The 24,003-nt window shown below is 41.4% G+C and overlaps 1 protein-coding gene and 1 long non-coding RNA gene across 2 annotated transcripts in view; one reads left to right on the top strand and one right to left on the bottom strand.

The window, feature by feature from the left end:
* Nucleotides 1-3,403: 3,403 nt before the first annotated feature.
* LOC111667201 (ADP-ribosylation factor-like protein 4D) lies at nt 3,404-7,063 on the bottom strand. The gene is made up of 3 exons (XM_023422829.2): nt 6,905-7,063; nt 5,458-6,179; nt 3,404-4,367 (listed from the first exon to the last, which is right to left on the bottom strand). Exons 2-3 carry the CDS (start codon nt 5,899-5,901, stop codon nt 4,203-4,205), a joined length of 609 nt encoding a protein of 202 aa, XP_023278597.1. The 5' UTR covers nt 5,902-6,179; nt 6,905-7,063; the 3' UTR covers nt 3,404-4,202.
* Nucleotides 7,064-11,742: 4,679 nt separating this feature from the next.
* The window catches only part of LOC147818161 (uncharacterized), a 22,198-nt gene continuing 9,937 nt past the window's right edge, over nt 11,743-24,003 (top strand). The window contains exons 1-3 of the long non-coding RNA XR_015438256.1: nt 11,743-11,802; nt 12,652-12,773; nt 13,864-14,000. This is a non-coding gene — a long non-coding RNA (uncharacterized LOC147818161). The remainder of the gene's footprint in view (nt 11,803-12,651; nt 12,774-13,863; nt 14,001-24,003) is intronic.

Here is a 24,003-nt window from a genome sequence, read left to right as displayed (position 1 = left end):
CAGTGTCATGGTTTGCCATGGCAGACATTTTATGTTAGACTTTGTTTGGATTTTGTCACTTTCTATTCTATTTTGTAGTTGGTAGGGAGAGAGAGAGAGAGAGAGAGAAAGAGAATGACATTTAGCAAAGGGCCACAGCCCAGATTTAAACCCAGGCCACCGCTGACTAAATCCAAATGGCATGCCTTCCACCAGGTGAACCACCGGGGCCCGAGACAGACTATGTTCCTTATTTAGTCTCTCACACAGAGCACAGCCTTCATCTGGATTACTTCAACTCCAGAACTTAACACACTTTTATTAGAGGCAGGTCTTTATTTCTAACTCCCTCTGTTTGATATAGAGTTGAGATAGAGGTGGTCATAGTTGTTACTACGAAGCCTTGTTACCGATGACTTCTCTTTCTCCCTCCCTCTCTCATGATTTCTCTCTTTGCTCCATGTGCTTATGTTTAGTTATTCCTCTGCCTCCTTTAGTAATAATGATACAATGAATGAAAGAAGTTTATTTGCTGTAATGGAGGTGAGGCTCAGTGTATTGGAAGCGCTCCTCCTCTTCCTTGTAGTTCCCTGGCAGTGTTGCTCAGTAGACTGCAGCTCAGTACTCGGCTCACCAGTGGTGAAATATCAGTCAGTCAGTCAGTCAGTCAGTCAGTCAGTCAGTCAGTCAGCGACATTTCTGATTATAGGGCTGGCCCCACTGTTGTAGTCCAGCAGAAAACTGTATAATTTACCAGTATGGAAGATGCTACTTTGAGACTTGAGCTACAAGCTAATTTTTAGTGGAAGTATTTAAGATATTTTTCTTTTATTGAAAGTAGCAGCTGCGCAACAAGCTACTCAGAAAAGGCAGCTATAACTTTGAAGCTTCACGAAAAGAAATATCTGGTGATGCTATAATAAACAACAGCATCAGCATAAATAATGACTGGCACATTCATTACACAACATTACACTATTGCCAAACACTGTAAGGTTTTTCACTCTAATAACAACTCATGTAAAAAACAACTGCTGTCCACACCAGCACCTTTTCCTGTGTGTATGGTTTAAAGTTCTCCACCACTCATGTCGTCTGAACACTAAATAAACAGAAAAACACAGAATCACAATCTTTTTCTTCCTTTGGTGAGATATATTTTTTATTTTTTCTGGCTCAGTGTGGATGCCAGAGCTCTGAGAGACAGAGAGGAAGAGTCAGGAACCAAAAAAGGCAGACTTCTCAGTTTGAGAGGAAAAATGAAAGACAGAGGTGAGGAGAAGTGCTTTATGGACAGCAGCATGGAGGAAAGAGACAAATAAAAGGAAGGAGATCAAGAAGACAGAAAATATCCCAGATTGATGAACACAAGCAGACCAGCATTCATTTCATAAAGAATGAGTTAAGTCGGCTCTCGCTGGCTAAAGACTTTTCATGTGGAGAGTTTCCTGTCCATTCTGCTGACTCACTTATCCTGCTTCATACTTATTGCTCCGACTGCTGAGTCGCAGCAGGAAGGAGCCTCTAATCAAGATAATTAGATTGACTGAGCAGTAACTGAGCATGGGGAGGTTCGACCAGTGATTTAAAGCGCATGGGGGGGATGGGACATAGTTAGCACACCACAAACATGTTCACTCATCGGCCTGCTGTGAGCCAACATAGAAAATAAATTCAACACCACTATGTTATTTACAGCTGCAGTGTAAGCAGTAGTGCTTGTTAACACTTTATGATACAGCCTGAAATTTACAGTGCAATACAGTTTAATCAATCAGTTTAATCAGGTGCCAATAAAATACTTACTGGTAATTAAACATACGTAGGTACGGTGGAATAAATGACTATGGGGTACAAGATTACTGTTACTTACAAGAAATTACTTGGAAATATGTATAAAAAATATACTCATGTAAAAGTACAAAGAAAGTCCATTAAAATGAGTAAATGCTACTGTGTTACAGTTTTAAAAGGGGGAAAAATGTTTTATGGGGATAATGATGTCATAAGATAAAGATTAAAGAAACGGCTTAAGGCACAGGCTTTAGGCACGGGGGGCAATGCCCCACCAAATGCCCTGACTACCTCACTAATTCATCCCACTTCATCCCATAGCTAAAAAAAGTATATTATTTTATTCTTGTCAATTTGACCAGTTATAAATATGCAACATTCAAATGATCAAAGATTATTTCTATCTGATTGTTTGGTCTGGCCATATAAAAACCAGATACAGCGGGCAGAGCAGTTACTTCACTATCGTTTCACTTCATCACTACTGTCTGGTTACCAGCCTTCTGTGCTCGCTCTCAGTGACGTGACTCCCATGACAATAACCTGGTTTTAGTTTGAGACTCCATGAAATTTGATCTCTAAATCTGAGAGATTTATTTGGCAATTTGCATACTGTGGTTTTTATGATTATTTATCGTCAATCATTTGCAATCACCTTTCAGATTTAGCTAGTTAGCTGCATGTGTGTTTCTGTTAGCTAACTTCAGTTTTACACCACATAGTGGCAACACATTCCTCTCTCTGTTGCCATGCACCTATTTCTAGTTGTTAAACCAACGCCACTGTTAAAGGGCTGCAGTCAACAGATGCAGGAATATGGTGTCGTCTCACAGTACTACTCCTCAGCTCGATTCAACCCCTGATCCCCAACCCAGTTTCACAAGCACTGTACCCCCAGACAGCACTCAGTGCAGCAGTGGCTGACAATGACATTTCCAATTACATTGTAGCATCTCATTTAAATAGAAAATTCATTAGTAGACCAGAAAAATATGTTGTATTAAGGCAGATATTTTATCCCAGTCTGTATAATAATAGATAATTAGATATAAAAAAATTAAGTTGTCCTTGAGGTGGGTTTAAAATTAAATACATTATGGTACATTATGCATTATTAGATTCTATGACTTTAATTTTAGATAACATAAAACAGCTATAGCTTACAGTCCTAAAGAACACTCATGGATAAATCTGGCAGTTAGTGATCTGTGATCTCTTAATGCCCCCCCGATTAAAGCAGTCTAGAATCGGGCCTGCTACCTGGCGTATATGCGTTGTTGTTTCCAGGTGTGAACCATTCTGAAAGCAAGCAATAAACTGAAGTCAGGCTCTTTTTAGCTTGTGCATACAACTTATCATTTCAATTCCAAATTGAATAAACTATCACAATATGAAACTCCATAAATCAAACAGCTGCCACCTCTTAGAGAATTAACAGCAGAAAAGTGGAGATGTATACTCCAGAGTGGCTGCCAATGCTATTTTGCTAGGCAACGCAGTAGTTGATGCCTCGAAATTGAGTTACAAAAATCATTCTTACAACTCAAGTTAGCAAAGTTCTCAGCTGTCAGAGGTCAGTGTGGGATGAATATAACTCTTCAGGTAAAAAATTAATTTCCACAAAATAGTGTCAAAGTTGCTCAATAATTTATTCATTTGTTGATTTTACAAAACAATATTTACAGTGTAAAAACAATTCCTTGTTTGAACTGACCAACCAACCATCCATCCAACCCTGAAAAACACCCGACTGTGACAAACCACTTTGGTGAAGAGTGACAAACTAACTTGTTGCCTGATTGGACTCAGCAGCCTCAGTGCGTCAGTCTGTAAATGTCACTTTGGTGGGACTTCAATTTAGTCCCAGTAGCAGTCTAACACTAGGCAGTTTCTAATCCAGAATAATTACAAAAGTCTGGTTTTGATCAACAAAAGTGTTGCTTAATATTTTGGAGCAGGTGTCTGGGCGAACATCATGCAACATAGTTTTATACTACAGTGTAACATTGAAACTTGGTGAGAGGAACCAGAACCAGGACCCGGCTCAGGCCTGTTAAACTAAATGTTTGTACAAAATATCCTTCAATGTTGGAGTGAGTGTTCCTCAGATATTTCACTGATTTTCCTGGAGCTGTTTGTCTCTCCGCTGCGCTCCTTTCAGTATCGGAGATGAGGAGAGCAAGGAATGCTCAGGAGCAAGACACAATCCTAAAGGAAGCAGCTCTGTCCACACAGATGAAAGACAGCGTTAACAGTTGGCACAGACGAGGAGAGCCAAAGTTTGAAATTAGTTGGAAACATTGCAACATTTCTTAGGGACTGTCTGGCTTCCTCTGGTTTCACCCACGGTGCACAAGTGTCACAGACTTGACTGAAGGTCCTCAGACAAGCAGAGATTCAGAAAGCCCTGCTCTGACCCCGCCGCCCCTTCATCTCTTCTTCTTGCTGTGTCGGAGCATCTTCTTCCTTTTCAGGATCATTTCATACAGTTTCTCCAGGCCAGGCTGCAGACCCTGACCATCCAGTGCTGAGCAGCCCTGTGTTTGGTGCAGTGTGGATGAGCTCAGTTCATGGAGGGCCAGCACCTTCTCCACCTGAAACAGAGACCAGACAGGAAGCCGTCACAACCTGACACTCATCCAAGCAACTGTGATCCCCTCTAAACTAATGATCAATGAAGATCAAATCTTCAGTGTTCGAATGACTAGCTGCTGACATGAACTGGTTTCATTGATAGAAAATGGCTTTGTAATTTTCCAATAGCACGTGCTCATCTTTTTAAATGTAAGTATGTGTTTTCTTAATTCTGCAAGATTTAACCATTTCATTTTATCAGATGACTAAAGATTAGTCCAAACATTCTGCACTATTGACTTTTGATCTTACATGACAGTAAACTGAATATATTTAGGATTTTTGATATTTAGGACTGTTGGTTGAACAAACCAAGCCTTGGACTTTGGGAAATTGTGATAGACATTTCTCATCACTTTCTGATATTATATAGAATAAAGGATTAATGAGCCAATCAGCAGACTGAACAATAGAGAAAACAATTATATGTTGCATGCCTAGACACAAACATGTGCCAGCTCAGGACTGAGAAATATATTTATCATTCTTTTGTTTCTAGAGGGAGAAAAGCAGTAATATTCCATATAATGGTTTTCATAGTCACTGGTGCCATAATCATCAACCATAGGAGATAATCCTTTGGCAAATACAAAGCGTTACATCATATCTTTAAAAGTACTTTTTTGGTTTAGGAGCAAAGCATTCAATTCATAATCTGTCAACTTTCACCGAGATGGGGAGATGAAAATCATTTGAACTTTACCCAGGAGATCAAACTCTAATGCTACAGGTTCAGCTATAGATTTTTCTTCTCTGGTTAGGGTCTTTCTTGGTAATAGCCAAGACCATAATATATAATATAAAACCAACCATCGCTTCTCTTGATATTCTGCAATTCAGTGTTTGGACTGTTTGGAGTATTGTATGAATTTTTCAGTGCTTGGGTTTTGGTTCAGATGCTGATGTGATACTTTCCTCCCCATATCTCTACAAAACCCATAGTACTGCATGACACCTAGACCTACGTAAAACTAACTACTTGTAAAGGATCAGAAAGTAATGAAAATGCTCATCACCGCAATACCAAACAGTTCGTGTTACAATTATTACCTCTGAAGCTGACATGGCTCCATCCTGGTCCTGTTTGTTTGCCAAAACCAGTATGGGCACCCCCTGGTTCTCTGCTGACCGAGTGATCCTGTGGAGCTCCACCTTGGCCTCCTCCATGCGCTCTGTCTCAGCTGCATCCACCACGAACACCAGCCCATCCGTCCTCCTGGTGTACGACTTCCAGAGGGGCCTCAGTTTCTCCTGACCACCAACGTCCCACACCTGGAACGTGGTGGTGTTTGTTTTGATGTTCCCCATGGCTACTTTAATCCGCTCCATGTTAAATCCCTTGGTGGGGATTGTCTCCACAAACTCCTGCAGCTTGAGTCTGTAGAGGAGAGAAGTTTTCCCTGCAGAGTCCAAACCAATCACCACTACATGCAATGACTGGAAGCCGGGGAGGAAAGGGGTGTTGGGGGCAATTTCTGTGAAATGATTCCCCATGTTTAGGTCCAATAAGGTAGAGCGATCCCTCTAAAGATGTAAAGGACCAGATTATTGCGTTTGGTGGATGGTCCTTTAAAATCCCACAATTCCTGTTCTCCTGGGTCCCTGTGTGTCCTTGGCAGCCAAAAACATGTGTGTCAGGGTCAGGACAGGCTCTGAAGAGGGGCAGGGAGGAGTCCTTTCAGCTGGAGAGCAGTTCACACTCCTGGCCTCACTTCAAAGTCTGGTGTGGGAGGATCCTGGGGGACAGCCAGTCGGCCGCAGTCACTGAGGAACTGGAGATAAAAGAGGAAAGCATGAGTCAGCAGTATTAACAAAGCACTGGGCTGTCAGAAACCCAGCCAACTTACTGCAGCTCCAGTCCACTGCCACACCACAGAGGAAGAGATTGATCCAAACTGCTTTTTTTTTTTATTTCTAAAAAATTGATTTAGGTTGTCCTCTTTTATAAATTCAGAGCAACAATCATTTAAAAGGCTGAAACACTATGGAATGATATGCTTGACTGGAGCTGTTGTTGTGAACTGCTGGTAGCTATGCTTTTGTCCTGACTGCAGTGAATGATGAGCGGCTGCGGGGCAGGAGGCAATATCAGCAGTGTTCTCTGGTTCTGGTTCTGGTTCTAGCTGTCTCCTACACACAACTGGAAAAACAGGGATCACAGAGTGAAATCCTGCAGCGCCTGTTCTGTCTAATGGGAGCCTCTTACCCAAACTGGGACCAGGTCCTGTTTATAAAACCTTGGTTAAATACATGCACAAAAACGTGATTACCTTAAATACAAGTAGCAAAATAACATAATACCAACAAAAGCAAAAAACACATGCTTCCACACATGTGGGATCAAGTTTTAATGTAGTTATGGAGTTGAATCGACAAAAACTAGTCCTTCTCTCTGATCTCATGCCTCGCGGAGGAACCTTCTCTGGTTCCGCGCTACAACAAAGTCAACAAACGTAGGTTTTTTTCACTTTGGTTTAAAATGATTAATCCATCTCACCTGTCGGTGTTCCCGCGCTCCTTAAACTACTCAACATTGTTCACGTGCGACGAAGTTTCTAATAATAACAGAATTTTAATGTGAAAAATAATAATAATCCCGACAGACTCGTACAGAGCCGTATGACTCCGGCTGTTATTCTACAAAGACTAAAGGCAGTAGGGCGGCAGCGCCCGGTGAGAGCACGACCAACCCCCACTACTGACGTAGTATCGGCGGGAGGGACTGAGAGAGACAGGACTGGACAATGGAGGAGAAAGCGGTCCAAAACTCAGCATCAGGTCATGTTACTGTCATTTCCCTGTGAGTTACTCATGTTCATTTTCAGACTCCTTTAATTATGTAACAATGCCACATTCAAGCACAAAATGTGGTACAATGAATTCAGGGTAAATAAAGACAAATGGCCGACTGAGGAACCACATTCAACCAATCAGCTCCATTTACGCCAGCAGAAAATGTTGTGCTATGACACCGGTCCTAATCAGGCCTAAGACCATATTTCAGACTGGTCTGTAGTGTTAGGTCAGGCTTAACTTGGCTCATAGATTAGTCTAATACAAGTCAGGCCGTTTAACAAAAATAAAGACTGACTCATTTCTCTTCGGCTATCTCAGGCCTAAGACCAATGTTGCCATGGTAACAATCAGTGACTCCTGGCTGAGGAGTAGCACCCAACAACAAAAAAAAAAATCAGGAAAACATTGCTCATAATGTGTGGTTTGCTAACATTGTTATGGAGAGAGCAATGACAAGGGAAAGAGTTTTTAGGGACCAAAAAATCTGACTCATTAAAATTTTTTTTACTCTTCACATTCCTTGTAACTGTTGAATTCTACCAAAAGACAAACATTTTCTGCTGGGGTTAATGAAGCTGAGCACTTGGATGCAGTTCAACAGTCAGCCGTTCTTTTAATTTGAAAAAGGTTTTACTTTACCCAGAATTCATTGTACCAAAGTCTGGCTTAAGAGAGCAATGAGAAGGGAAAGAGTTTTTAGAAGCCGCAGCGATTTTTTTTCCAAGTCATAATTTTCTTTTTATTGTTTCACTTTTCGCTGAATTCCCGTAGTAAAACTTGGTTGGCTTGATTCTTTGTATTGCCTTTTATTTATTGTCCCACAGTCTGGCCTAAGATAGTCAAGAACTAAACTGCTATGTGCAATGGACTCAGACTGAAGTCTGACTATTTGTTATATCTAAGCCACAGTCAAACTCTGTCTTTGTGAAACCAGCCCCTGCAGGTAAGTTGTCTAATGTTTTTTTTGGCTTAAAATTATTCAGTCTTTATTTTTCTCAAACAGTCTGACTAACATCATACATTTGGATATACTATATCCAAAATGAAGACTGCACCAATACTAGAGACCAGTCCAATATATCTTTGTGTAACCAGCCCCTGTTGCTGAATTTGATTGGCTTTTGCTGTGTTTGTAGGGAGAACAGAATTATTACAGTTTTTCTCAATCACTTTGATGCAGTTCTCACATCACAAACCATTAACCATCATTCTCACCTCTCTTAATGCAGTTCTCAAAACAGTTCATCATTTCCTCACACACATTAGTATTTCTCATTGTATTTGTACAAGCTTCTTTTGTATCAACACATAGTTCACTACTAAAGACGTTTTCTCATTGTGTTGATGCATTTCTCATCTGACTCTGACAACTCATGAAAACAGTTTGTTCCTCCGTCAGATACAACGACAGACCTCTCACTCACTTTGATACCGTCCTGCAGCATCAGTGTTTTCAATCAGATGACTTTAAACTTTATTCAAATATGTATGAGAGAGCAAGGCAAGTCTCACACACACACACACACACACACACACACACACACACACATATACTGTGTATATATATATTTATCTACTGTATATGGTGTGAATTTACTGTACTATAATTGATGCTATGTTCTAAGTTTGATTGCATATTTTATATTATATTTCTCTTTGTCTATTTTCCAATGAATAGTTCCATGTTTTCCTCCTATCACACATTTTCTAAACTACAGTGCATACGGAAAGTTTTGAGACACTTTCAAGTTTTCCACATTTTGTTATGTTTCAGACTCATCTTAAAATGGATTCAATTCATTACACACACAATACTCCACAATGACAAAGCAAAAACAAGTTTTTGGAGTTTTTTGTTAATTGAAAACACTGCATTGAAAATATCATACAGTAAAAACATCTGAAAATCAAGTATTTGCTTCAAATGCCAAAAATCTTTTTCAGTATAGTAATGTTTTGGATACACCATGTTCTAAATCTAAAGCTCTAACAGAGGGCTTTTATATACATTTCCATACAGTGTTCTAAAGTGACAGTGATCTGTTGAGAGGTTGAAATGGTCACAGTACAATAAACACCAAGGCAATATTGAAACAGAATATAGTCATTTTTTCCAACATGTTACTGTTGTTACTGCAGTACAGTGTTGTGTCTGAACATTTGGTGATTTAGTGTTGGGAGAAATGCATGAACTGTTTTGAGAACTGCATAAAGAGTTGTGAGAATGATGTTTCTAATGAGTGAATTGCATCAAAGCGATAGTAACTGTAATTCAGTGAAGACACATATTCTCCTGAGAATCCTCATTGATTTCAACATCAGTTTGGGTAGTTCGCTGGATCACTGACTGTCTTTCGTGTGTAATGAAGCAGAGGCTCGCCCAGATATGATGTCATGAAGTCAGCTGTCTGTCATTTTCATGCAGTCCCTAAAGAGGAACTGCAGAACCTCCTGCTGTGTACCAACACACTTCCCCCATTCAAATGAATGGGAAGGGTTGTGTTTTCACAAACAGAGCAATGAATGCAGGCTCAGAGTGCTAACAGGTCATCATGGGTCAGTATGAGCTACCTATGATATAATGGGTGTAGCGATTTGCATGATAATGGCCCACGTAGTTCTTTCCTTGATACCTGGTACTCATTATGATAACAATGTGGGTGGGTGCAAATTTGCCTGTGGTGGGGGATGTGTGTCTGTGTGTGTGTGTCTGAAACAAGTGATGACCTATTGATTCGCTGAGCAGAGGTGGTTTGTGACAGGCTGACTGGAGCCAGGCTGACTGACTGCTTGTTGAGAAAATATGGTGGGGCCTGTGGTGGCCTGTAACATGAGTAGAGGGGTTTTGAGAGGACACAGAAAATAATCCTGACAGTCAGTTGGATAAAACGTGGATGACATGAACATTTGATATTATTCATTGTGGCTGTTTGATCCTGCTCTGGAAACTCAGACAGGATGCAGCTATAAATGCCCTGATTTGAATAGGACGACACAGCTGTGAGATTATTGGCAGGGGTCACTGTGACACTGATTGTATCAGGGAATCTTCAGATGCATGTGGAATGTGTGTGTGAGACAGGCTGTAAAAAAGGCTGTTATCAGCTGTGACCAGCAGAGGAAGAAAATATTATCACAGCATCCCGCACACTGTCTCTGTCTCATGTTTTCTGGAAACAACCTACAGAGGGTCTGCCGTCAGTTTGAATCTTAGCCCCAGACAATGATGCATTTGAAAACTTTTGCATTTTCTTTAAATGGAGAGACAGGTTTCATAGAAAGTGTGTTCATATACCTGCAAGTAAGCATCAAAAGATTTTGGTCCTAGAACTATGGTATTCCATTGGCATCAGTATCAAACAGGGGGGCATCCTATTGGCCTAGGGGAGTTAAGATGTTAACCATGTCATTGCAACATCCCTGTTTGTTTGTTTGTTTGTTTTAAAGTTATGTACTTTTAAAATATTTAAAAAATATCATATACAGCCCTGGTCTTGGAGCACAGGTCCATCCAAATTAAACCATTAAAAAAAAGCATAACTGCATGAGCATTCAGGTTAATTTTTGACCTTGGGCAACAGTACCTTGACAACTCAATGTTCACTTAGCATTTTCCAGAGCTTTGAACCACATGTCCCAGCCTTCATCAACAATTGTCCCAGTAATTATCATTTCTCAACAGCAGAATGTCTGAAGTTTGGAAAGAAACTGATCCAGAAACCAACCTGACAAGGGAAAACTTGAGTGAATTGCAAACCTGATCCTAGAGCAGTAAGCAATGACATCAATCAGTGTAAAGGGTAGTAGCACACTCTATTGTCAGCAGCAGGAACAGCAGCTATAATGGATGATCACTGTAAAGGGAAAATTTGAGGAGTCACAGTTTTTCTCAATCACTTTGATGCAGTTCTCACATCAGAAACATCATTCTCATAACTCCTAAGTTCATTATTTCCTCACACTATTCTTTCTCATTGTATTTGCCCAAGCTTCGTTTGTATCCACACATAGTTCACTACCAAAGACGTTTTCTCATTGTGTTGATGCATTTCTCATCTGACATTGACAACTCATGAAAACAGTTTATCAGAGCCATGAGCGGACCATGACAGGCACAAGACCTTCATGCACTTAAATGAGAGAGCTAAAATGAAAGAACATCTTTAGGTTACCAGATATATCAGTTCCCGCAAAGCAGGGAACTCCTAAGTGCTGGAGCAGAACTAGTGTAAGTTTAACTGTACAGCAGGGAGTTAGACTGTGATAACAACAAGAAAAAAAAACAGCAAGTTTAACTGTGTTCAGACAGAGCAGCAATATACACTACCAGTAACAGAAACTGAGGTGGGACACCACACTGATGTCAGCATGTCACATAGCGCTGCAACAAACTAAGGAGTTCAGCAGAGCAAGAATGACCTCAGTGCTGGGCTACAACATGCTGCTTTGTTCAATGTGTGATTCTCTGTGGCCAGTGCAAACAGTGAAAACACACGTGTGTTTTCCTCTCAGTAAGGTGATCAGTGTTTGATTTTCAGGTCTGAGGGAGCAGACCTGACTCTGTTCACTCTGAGCTTGCCAATTGAAGCCCATTTTGTGGTAAGAGAGTATTTTTTTTACTTCATTTATTTTTGTATCAGCGCTGTGTGCTCTGTAGTTAAACTCTTCAAACTTAAATCATCTTTACTGAGTCTATGTAGATATTTATCAAGTTAGATGTCAGTGGTAATGTTTTAGTTGTTAGCTGTAAGGTAAGCTAGTTCATGGCTACAAGAGTCTGGGTTAGTTGTAATGACAATACACACAGACACACAGACACACACACACACACACACGCACACACACACACACACACACAGACAAACACAAATGTTCAATTGTTGAAGCTGGTGAACATTTGAACATTTTGTTCAGTTTTATTATTATGCTAACTAGTTACATGTGTCTGTTATTAAATGATGTGGGTTTTATCTCTGCAAAAAAAACAGAAAATGTCTCTGGTTTAGTCTCAAACACAAGGAATGACATGTTACAGTTCACCACATAGCCCGGGTTAATTGTAACATACTCTGGGCTGAAATGTGACAGTATGACATGGAGATTATGACAAAAACGAGATAATGAAAGATTTACTATTTAACACTTAAACAACTTTTTAAGTTTGTTTGTGTGTGTGTGTGTGTGTGTGTGTTTGTGTCATAGTCATAGTAGTGAGAAGACATTTGAGCATAATAATAAAACTGAACAAAATGTTCAAATGTTCACCAGCTTCAACAACTGAACATGTGTGTTTGTGTGTGTGGTATTAAATTTTGAAAGCACTGGCTTAAAAGAAACAGAGAGAAATGTCACAAATGTCCCCTACTTCGGTGAAGGTTCATTAGTTACTGTATGACACACAATCACACAGGGAGACTGTCCTACTCTATCTCTCTGTTTCTCTCTCAGCCTAGGAGAGCATGTTGCCTGCAAACTACACTTAACAAGGTGAGAGACAGGAGCGAGGAGACGGACGCCTCAGCCTTCACCACTCCTCCACCAGGCTGCCTTCTCTCCAGGGCACAAGACCGGTGAGTAAACACTGTTATTGAATGTGAATCATTTGTTATATCATGTTGAATAAGACAAGAAAGATCTTTTGTTGTACGAAAGAAAGTAATATCCAGGAAGAAAATACAGTGCAGCTGTGTGACGTCATATCTTCAGGAAATGATTTATAAAAAAATATATTCTGGTACACAAATGATCAGAGACTTGGATTTCTGATGTTTTAAAGTTTTCTAAGAAGATAGGATTGGCTATTAGTCAGTCTTTGATTTCTATAGTAGGTTATTACATTAACAAACTGGGTCAAACTAGCAATTAGCTGTGATAGGTACAGTATGTGTCGGTGAATACACAAAGGAAATAAGTAATGAAAGTGATGGCAGTGGTTGGGAATCAGGATGTATCAGGTTACTCTACTGTCAGATCAAACACATACAGTTTAACAGAGTGTATGAGCGTACATTTGCATGCTGTTTTTGTGTCAGGACAGAATATCTTGTAATTGTAACCACATTCTGCTCTTGATGAAGCTGTAAACTAAGCTTTGAGTTGTAAATATTAAACAGTAATTTAACACCATGCCTTCTGTGGCAGATAGGGTGTTGCACTCGTGCTCCAGGTTTAAGCCGTGTGTGATTTCCACTTCATTTCAGCACACAAAACAATACCAGCCTATAATGCCAACTTGAATCAAGCAAATAAAAAGAAAACATATTATTTTTGTTTATTGAAAGTTAAGAGCATCGTAACAATTTAGACAGTTACACATTTCTGTTCTTCAGGCTCAGTGCTTCAGGAAATTCAATTTGAAATAAAATAATTGAAATTACATTCAAGTGCCAAAATCTTTCATTTAAGTAAGTTTACATCAAAAACTACAGACTCTGTCTGATGTGAGATGTCTATATTTAGTGCCAAGTGCTGTAGCATTCAGGTATGTTGAAATTAGGACTTGGATTGTGACATGAACACTGTTTACAAGTGGGAAACTACTAATTATGGTAACTGTGATATGGAATGAATGCACTACGATGAATTAACATACTTAACAATCCTACACTTCCCATTACGCAATTATATTGTGACTTACCGTGCATTTTTGTGCATTGTCAGATCACCCCATAGGGAACATTACTGTGACTTGTTAACATCTCCTCCAGCTGCTGCACAGCAGGATGTCTGCGATGCACTGGGAGGCCAGGCGGCGTCAGAGTGTTGTAGACCACAGGGTGACCCGCGACAAACAGCAGGTCAGTAACATGTATAACCACTTTCAGATAAGGAACCTTTTATCTATGATGTAACTGTAATGTAACAGTGCATTTATTCAAGCACTATACTTATGTTCAATTGTCCTTTATTTCAACTACACTTCAGATAGAGACATTTATCTGACAACTGTAGTTACTCTGCAGATTCATATTCTACATACGAAACATATCATCAGCTCATCAAAATTGGTGTAGTCCTATAGACAGCAACGAAATAGTGTTAACACAATATTACAAACATGTCAGTGTCACGGCTGCTGCTGCTGCCCATTTTCTGTGTTCATCTTAATCCCTGAATCTGACTTTCTAATATTGCTGTTCATGTGTCACCTGTCTAGGATGTTTATTTAACAGCTGGGTGGTATAGTTACTGATTTTGAGTAAGCCGCCATTCAAAATGTACTATAAGAATATACTTAATTTACTGTTTGTGGTGGATCAGTGATGTGACAACAGTGCAGGTCAAGTTAAAAACAGAACTTCCATAGTGGCTGTAAAATCACATGGACTGTCCTGCTGCACTTTGTCTGGTCTCCTTTATTATTGAACAACAGCAGGACTGATTGGAAAAGGAGCAGGGACATGCGACACCCCAGCATGGGGTCCAACCTGTTTCCTGGGTGAATCTGACGGCTTGTATCATGTTACTGATGTCCAGGATGCATTCAGAGCCAGACAGAAATTTGTTTAATAAATTCCTGAATTAAGTAGCATTAACTTTGAATAAATAGAGTTATTTCAACATAAGGCATCCCTTGGACAAAAAGCCATTTATTAGGCACTTAACTACAGTTTTTCATAATCATTTTGATGCAATACACTCATCAGAAACATCATTCTCACAACTCTTAATGCAGTTCTCAAAACAGTTCATGCATTTCTCCCAACACTAAATCACCAGTGCAAAAGCCTCAATCAAAACCTTGTTCACGTGTTGAAACATGCAGTCAGTCAGTCACTTCAACATTGTCACGAATGAATTTAAACCTTTTCACGTGAGCTTCACGACTTAAACTCCAAATGTTTTGATGTTTTGATATTAAACTTTCTTCAAATATGTATGAGAGAGCAATGCCAGTCACACACATACATGCACGCACATGTAACCTGCACATCACCTTCCCCTTCCCCAAATCTTTAACTCAAAATACCATAAAGATAGGATAAACACAAATAAATAGTTCACCACAATTCGTAGTGGTTAGAAAATAAAGGAATATTCAATTCTCAGTGCTTCATACACAAATTAAATGTATCCACAAGTGGACCAAAATACACTTATGTTGCAGTTATCAGTTCAATTGTCCATTTTAGTTTTTCCCCTTTAATTCTCTTGGCTTCAAGAACAAAAAAATGACCTGAGATCTCAGTGGAAAAAAGTACCAAAGAAAATAGAATAATTCTCCTCAGTTTGAGTTCCTTTGATTTGGTCCCTACCGTCCCCTGGACTGGCACAACCCACACTTGTCAGCGTCCTGACAGGATGAAGGCATCCACAACAGTGATGGCGATCTGGACCAGAAGACGAAGCAGCTCCACGATGTCACAGATAGAATCGTCCCTCAATAAAAACCAGCCTACACACAAGTGTGTAGAACAGTTAAAACACAGTCTGTATTTTCTGGTTTTCACTATCCATTGTTTTAGAGTTTACCAGAATTAAATTTGCATAAACACAGAATTAAACTTTAACTATAATAACCATGTGAAGTAAATTATCTTTTATATACACACACTTTTCAAATAAACCCACATATCTAGTCAATTTATATTTTATAATACACACATCGGTTTAAACACATTCCAATTAAACACAACTGTCCCATGTGTTATCTCAGGCTACAGCAGCAACTAGTGACATTACACTACAGTTAGCTTAGCGCTAGGCCGCAATGCGGCACTGATGCATTCCAAGGTAAAACAACACACCAGTAAATTATTTTTGCAGCAAACCATTGACGCTAACTCACCAGGATACTCCGATAATTAGAAGAAAACACCCGCCAGAGTATCTCATGCGCTCCTCTTTCCACAGCGACCCTGCAGCTTGCAGTAGTTTTCTCTCTCTCTGGCGATACACCCGTTCAGTTTTAACTTATCTGAATCTTACTTTAAAATACTTATTTCACTCTTTCCAACAAAGACAACCATGTCAGCGTTGCGTACGCTGCATCATTGAGGGAAGACTGGATACTTCTCTGCAGGCAGCCCTCTAGCTCAGTGTTTTTCAACCTTTTCTGAGCCAAGGCACATTTTTTTCATTGAAAAAATCACGAGGCACACCACCAGCAGAAAATGTTGAAAAATGAAACTCTGTAGCCTATATTGACAATATAAAGTCGTTTTCATCAAAGTGTCTTGAATAGGAATCAAATAAACACAAAGAAAAAGTATTTTATAATCGTTCATATTTCTACTCGCTCAGTGTGAAACCTGTTTGGATGAACACAGAGCTGATATCCTGGCAGGAATCGAAGAGAGACACATACGAAGCTCTTCCTCAACAGCTCTCAGTCTCTCTCTGCTTTTAGTTTTTATAGCAGTCAGGCTTGAAAAGCTCACCTCACACAGATGTGTCGTGGAAAGGAACTAGGTCTGCTGGTAAAGTCTTGGCTACGAGGGCCTCATGGTGTAAAAAACAGTGCGTAACAATCACATCTGGGTTTCTTTCCATCACTCTGCTTACAAAGCCTTTGGTGCGGCTGACCATGGCTGCAGCTCCATCAGTGCAGACACTCGTGTAGTTTTCCCACTTAAGTCCTTCTTGTTCAAGATATTCTGATGTGACCTGAAAAATTTCCCCTCCTGTTGTTTTTTCTGGCAATGCCTTGCAAAAAAGGAAGTTTTCTCTGATTCTAAAGGGGTTTTTTAAATCGAAAACAACTGGACTAGGTTATTTGTCTGGGAAGACGTTTCACCTCTCATCCAAGAGGCTTCATCAGTTCGTGTACGCATCTGACCTGGTCCTGGACCAGTCCTAGCCCTGAGAGGTGAAACGTCTTCCCAGACAAATAACCTAGTCCAGTTGTTTTCGATTTAAAAAAACTCCTTTAGGATACTATGACCTGGACAAATGAGAATATACACAGGCTCTTTTCTCTGATTGCGTCTCCATCCACAAAACGCAAATTGGCCAAGAGTTGAGCATGTCCACTAATATCAGTAGACTCATCAAGTTGCAATGCAAATTTCTTACTGATATGGATCTTTTCCAAAACCACACTTTCGATGTCTGCAGACATGTCATCAATACGTCTGGAAATTGTGTTACCTGAGAGAGGGACTTTGACTATTTCTTTAGCCGCTTCAGGTCAGAGCATCTCATTTACAATGGTTTTGCAGGCGGGAAATATTTATGTCTCTGCCACAGTGTGCGACTTTTCTACAAGTTCAGCAACGTGGTAGCTAGCTTTAAGGGCTCTCATTTACCTTTGTGGTTTTTCTCATGAAAGTTGCCTGTTTCTCTGTGTGTTCACTGCATATAATACTATAGGTATTAACCTACAAAAAAACAAACATATTTACTTGTATATAAATATGCATATATGTCAATAAAAACAAATGTAAAAAGAAAAGCATAATAATAAGTACAATTAATCCCCAACATAACTACAATGTACATAAAAAAATAAAAACAAAAACAAAAAAATAAGAATCCCCCCACCCCCCAAAAAAGAAAGGAAAAAAAAATATATATATATATATATATAAAATAATAATAATTTAAAAAAAAAACATGGATTTGGAAACATGGGTCCCTGTGGTTTGTTTTTTTGCAAACTTCACTGAACTCTAATTTATCTCTGAAATGCCACATTACTGCAGCAACCTCAGCCTTAGACCACCCTTTCTTCAGCACTCTTCTGGACTCTTGAACAGCATCTTGTCCTGGAAGATATGTAAAATACAAAAAAAAAATCACAGAAACAGAAAACAAAATGTGTTAGACAGTTGGAGCATTGAAAACCCAAATTCAACTAATACAACAGATTCCAGTTGTTACCATGATGTAAAATCTTGAATATGGACCCCTCCGGATGGAATCCAAAAAAACTGGCTCCCAGGTTCATCAGCCCATTCCCCACCCAGAAGGTCATCAGTCCGACAGCGGTGAGACTGAGGCTTCCACGCACCATGCGTCCATCCCACCTTCGACGTGTCCAAAGTGAAGCTGGTCAACGAAAGCCCTCTGTCACCGGCGGCCCCGCCTCCTCCTCCTTGCCTCATTGACCAGTTTTTTCAGTTCTGCACCTGGTCCTTTCCTGTCGTCGTGGAAGGGGGCTCCGGTACATTTTCGATTAGGAGGGCTACGGTCTGGAGGAGAGGTCCTGGATTCCTTCTCGCCACATCGTCGACCCTGACCCCTCATATATGTGGAAAGGGTCATGAATAAAAAACACTCTGAATCAAGACTCCGGTGTGCATGCCTCGTCAATACATGGTTCCAGGAGAAAAATTGACTACAAGTGATGAATAATGAACTCCCTTCGTCAGCCAGACGAGTTAAACTTGACTGGAAATGTTGATGGGAACTGGAAAGCTTTCAAGCAAAGTTTTGAACTGTATACTCTTGCTATCGGTCTGAAAGACAATGAAGAAAAGTGGAAAATAGCATTGCTGCTAACTGTAGCAGGACGTGCCGCATTAGATGTGTACAGCATGTTTGCTTTTGTGGATGCAGAGGGTTAGAGGCAGAAGTACGAGGCAGTAACAACGAAATTTGACCAGTACTGCACACCGAGGAAAAACGTGACCTATGAAAGGTATGTTTTCAGAAGTCGTCTCCAAAAGGAGTCAGAGTCAATTGAACAGTATGTCACGGACTTACGGCTAAAAAGTCGTTCGTGTAACTTTGGGACATTGTGTGAATCCCTGATCACAGATCAGATAGTGATTGGAGTAAGGGACAAGAACGTGAGGATTCACGTTCACCTCACGTTAGAGAAGGCAAAAAAGATTTGCCAAATGTTTGAAAGCACGAGGATGCAAATTAAGACTTTTGACAATGGCGCCATGGCCGAAACAGCTGAGGTGGATGCTGTGCGGCTGAAAGAAGAGAGAAAAAGCAATGTCAAGTCTACAGAAAAGCGCCTAAACAACAAGAGAGTGCGGGCTGCGATCGGTGTGGCAACAGACACACCGGCTTTCGGGAAGGACTGCAGGAAGTGTGGAGGTAAAAATCACTTTGCCAAATGTTGCTTCACAAAGAAAGTGCAGCTTGTGGAGAACAAAGGTGACAACAGCAGTGCTGAGGATGAGACACCGTTCTTCGTGGATACAGTCAAGCTCGTAGATGACGTCAGTCTCAAAGAGAAAGAGGGGCCTCCAGTCTACGTCGATCTGGTCGAGGATGCTTAGAGCACTACAGAGGACGAATGGATAGCACATGTGGATGTGAATGGCACGGATGTTTCACTGAAACCTGACACAAGGGTGCAGGTGAATATCCTGCCAATGGAAGACTATTACAGACTGAGAAAAAAGCCCATGGTTCGTGATAAAAAGGTAAATCTAAGAACTTATGATGACAAGCCTATACCTACAAAGGGAGTGTGTAGTGCTAACTTATCTTGCAATGTAATCTCTTTCTCAAATTAAATCGAAGGCAACTTGACTTATATTTGTCTGTGGAAGACGTTTCGCCTCTTATCCAAGCGGCTTCATCAGTTCTTATGTATTGGTCTCTCTAGTCCGCACTAGTCTGACCAAGAAAGTGGAGTAGGACCCAGGTATTTAACCTCTTGTGGGTGGGTCCACCAAAGTACCTATGAAAGTACTGGTTTCACCTGACCATTGTTGTGGTCTCATGTGGACGACTGTCGTTAGGGTCAGTGACCCTGTTGTTATCCCGTGTGAACGACAGTCGTTAGGGTCAGGTGAGCCCCTGGTGGATGACGATCGTTGAGAGCCGTCTGAGGTTATGTTGTTGACCGGTTGGTACCGATGAAAGGGCGACATTGTAGATGGGGGATAGATGGTGTCGCAGACCCCCTCCCCTGTTTAGCGATGGCCTCTCCACTTTTACATAGATGGCTTCCTTGACTCCCCTTTCAAACCATCTACAATGTCGCTCTTTCATCGGTACCCAGGAGCGTGAATATTGCCAACCTCTACTTGGTAGAATTTCAATCCTTCAACTTTAACTTACTGTTGATATGGTAATTTGGTTATAGTTAGTAAGCTTAATCACAGTTCCAGATTAATGGTAATAAACTGAGACTAAAACCATATTGGCTATTTTGCCTATTAGTTTAGGCTGGTGCCCCGTGGACTTTAATTAATTTTAAAGTTATTATTATTATTATTTAATATTAATATTTTTAATATTTATATTTTCTTAATTTATTATATGATCAATAAATTGATAAACAACCGAAATCCAAGATATTTGGTGTCCAGCTCATGAGGTAGAGCTCAGACCCAACACAATCGAACGTGACAAAACAACCAAATGTGACAAAACAACCAAATGCAACAGCATCCATGACTCTTCACCTGAGTGGCTCCTGTGTCACTGTCCTCGGCTCAGTGCTGAACTGGACAAAGACCTATAACTCAGCAGACTTCATTTCTCTCTCTTATTGACTACACAAAACATATACAAACAAGAAATTTATCTTTGGAGGTTTTGTCTCTCTCCATTTATTTAACCAACCAAGCTACAATGTTACAACATACCGGTACTCAGATCGAACAGAAGAGAGAGAGAGAGAGAGAGAGAGAGAGAGAGAGACATGGAAATGGCGCTTGTGACATGTCTCTGGGTCAGGGAACTTGCGATGTGCTAGGCTGCTGCTGAACCCTGCCTCCTATAACACATAACGCCATCATATGTTACCTTTGTCTGCTGCTGCCAATAGTGTTCCCCCCAGAAAACGTGCAGACAGACAAACAGACAGAGACACTGCTGTTAACATTACTTGCCTTTCTCTTTCCCTTGCTGACATGACTGTGAGGGGATGGATTAAGGAGGAGGGGGAGGAGGATTAGTGTTGCTTTGGGAGCGGGGCCGGACGGCTGGGCTGGCCTTTAAACTAGCACTCACATTTAAATCAAGTGGAGTTTCCTCCTGCTCAACACGGCGTCTTTTGTTAAGAAAACAAGTAAGCTGCTCTGTTTCGCCATCTTAAGCTCCTTTCTCTTTTTTCTCTTTACCTGTAACGTTACACATTTCTTTCTTCCTGACTGTTTGCGCGCAAACTAACTCATTCATTTCATTGGGTCACATGCTGATGATGCTGCCTGGGGGCGGGCCCTCACATATGATAGAAAGCTGCTGATAGACTGAGAAGTTAGCTTCACATGAGCTCAGCTAAAGCTGGCAATTGGATGAACATTTTAATCCCCAAAACATATTCTTCTGATTGGCTTGAATGGGTGGGCCTGGTTCAAAATGGGTGGGCCCGGGTGCTGGCGCCGCCTATGGTATTGATATGACAAGTACACGTGGAATGAGTTCGCTATGTTATACCGCTGCACCAGCAGGTGGCAGTAGCGCAAGGTTGTCGTGCTATCCTAGTTCATATATGTGGAAAGGGTCATGAATAAAAAACACTCTGAATCAAGATTCCGGTGTGCACGCCTCGTCAATACAGCACCACCTAGGGGTCCCCGTCCGACGGTCCACGCCTCCTCCCTGCCTGTTCCCTCTGACGTGGATCTCCCCGCGGAGGGGCCATCTGATGACGAGGGATCCCTCCACCAGACCCCCTCCACCCACCTGACTGAGGAGATGGACTGGACCAGCTCACAGGAGTTTCACTTGCTCTTTGCCAGGATTGTTCTCAGTATTATGCTAGACTTTCCAGCGTTCATCTCCAGACTGACTTCCGTTTATCCACTCTGCTCGTCCCTGACCATCCTGCCTCGTCTCTGCCCCGGTAAACGCCTCAGCCCTCTGTCCCCGTCCACAAGTTCTGCCTGTGCGCTTTCTGGTCCCTGCCTGCCTGTCCCTGTGGCTGTTTGGCGTTCTCCAGCTCCGACGTCGCAGCGTGAGTGCTTCCCTGCTGGTTTACCGATCCTTCGTCTGACTCCAATTACCTGCTTGCCTGCTCCTTCCTGGTTTGTCTGCCCCGCTGACTGCACACCTGGTTCAGATCCTCCTGCACCCTCGACTACATCTCCAGCCTGCTCCCTAGCAGTGCAGTGGCCTTCCTACCAACTCGTCCCTGTGTGTGTGTGAGCCTCCCCAACCCGCTCCACTCACCTGCTCCGCAACACGGCATCTCCAGCCCCGGACCCCTTCCTCTATCCCCAATACCCACCTGTGTCCAATATCTCTGCTGGTTCTTCAATAAAAGTCATTACCAACTATTCACCTGTTTGGTTGTGCTGCAATTGGGTTCTACAACACCCCGTTACACATATGTGTCAAACTCAAGGCCCGCGGGCCACATCCGGCCCGGCTTGCAATTATATCCGGCCCGCTTGATCATTTTATATTATTGTTACTAATGGCCCGGCAATATTCAGCGCTGGTAACACATAAACTACAGATCCCATAATGCAGCGCTTCAGCTGTCTTGCTGAGCGCTTTCCGCGCTAATCAGGTCTAGTGTCTGTTGCTGCAAGTTATTGCGAAGCTAGCCCCTCATGATGCCGAAAAGAAAAGTTGATTCTGAAAATAGAGCCTTTCAAAACCGATGGGAGGCTGAGTATATGTTTACTGACATTGCCGGTAAACCCGTTTGTCTCATTTGTGGCGCTAATGTGGCTGTATTTAAAGTGAATTTTGAATTTAATCTAAGACGGCACTATGAGACAAAACACCAGGATAACCTGAAAGACCTGAATGCAGAGCAGAAGATGCGGAGAGTAAAAGAGTTAAAAAAGAAGCTGACATTTCAGCAGATGTTTTTTACCCGTGCAAAATCACAAAGTGAAGCTGCTGTGAAAGCAAGTTTTATCATGGCAAAGGAGATCGCTCAAGCAGCCCGGCCATTCAACGAGGGAGAATTTCTGAAGAACCGCATGATCAAGGTGTGCGACGTCGTATGTCCAGACAAAAAGCAGATGCTGGCAAATTTAAACCTGAGTAGAAATACGGTTGCTGATCGAGTTTGTGAGATGGCCACTGATTTAAGAACACAGTTGAGTGAAAGAAGCAAAGACTTTATTGCATACTCTCTTGCTGTGGATGAAAGTACTGACATGACTGACACTGCACAGCTAGCCATCTTCATCTGTGGGGTGGACTCCAATTTGCACGTTACAGAGGAAATATTGGACATTAAATCGATGCACGGGACAACGACAGGAAAGGACATTTTTGAAAACGTATGTCAAAGTGTAACCGACATGAAACTGCCCTGGGACAAACTTATTGGACTTACAACTGATGGAGCACCGGCTATGTGCGGTGAAAAAAGTGGACTAGTGCGAAGGATGCGAGTAAAGATGCGGGAGGAGAACTGTACTGGTGAGTTAACAGCATATCACTGCATCATACACCAGGAAGCACTATGTGGCAAAGTCCTGAAGATGGACCATGTAATGAGCACTGTAACGCAAACCGTAAACTTTATCCGAAGTAAAGGTTTAAATCACCGTCAATTTCAGTCCTTTATGCGGGAGATAGATTCAGAGTATGCCGACATTCCTTATCATACAGAGGTGCGTTGGCTAAGTCGGGGAAAAGTTCTCAACAGAGTTTTTGAGCTCAGCAACGAAATCTTTCAGTTCATGGACAGTAAAGGAAAAGACTCCACCGTTTTGCGGGATGAAAAGTGGAAATGCGAGTTGGCGTTTCTGGCTGACATAACAGCTCATCTCAATGCCTTAAACCTCCAGCTCCAGGGACGTGACCGCATGATCACTGATATGTATGACGCAGTGAAGGCATTTCAAGTGAAGCTGCTTTTATGGGAGACACAAATGCAACTTGCCCCACATTCCCCGTTGCCAAGTAATGCTGAACCAAGTCGGCACAACGGTGTTCCCAAATACGCACTATGCTGATAAACTGAGCGCACTGCGCACGGAG

The sequence above is a fragment of the Seriola lalandi genome, unplaced genomic scaffold, assembly GCF_002814215.2.
Source record: "Seriola lalandi dorsalis isolate HSWRI2012SDOR001 ecotype SW California unplaced genomic scaffold, Sedor1 jcf7180002054686, whole genome shotgun sequence".
Taxonomy (NCBI): Eukaryota; Metazoa; Chordata; class Actinopteri; order Carangiformes; family Carangidae; genus Seriola; species Seriola lalandi.
The sequence above is the reverse complement of the archived record's forward strand: the minus strand, read 5'-3'. Positions and strand labels throughout refer to the sequence as shown.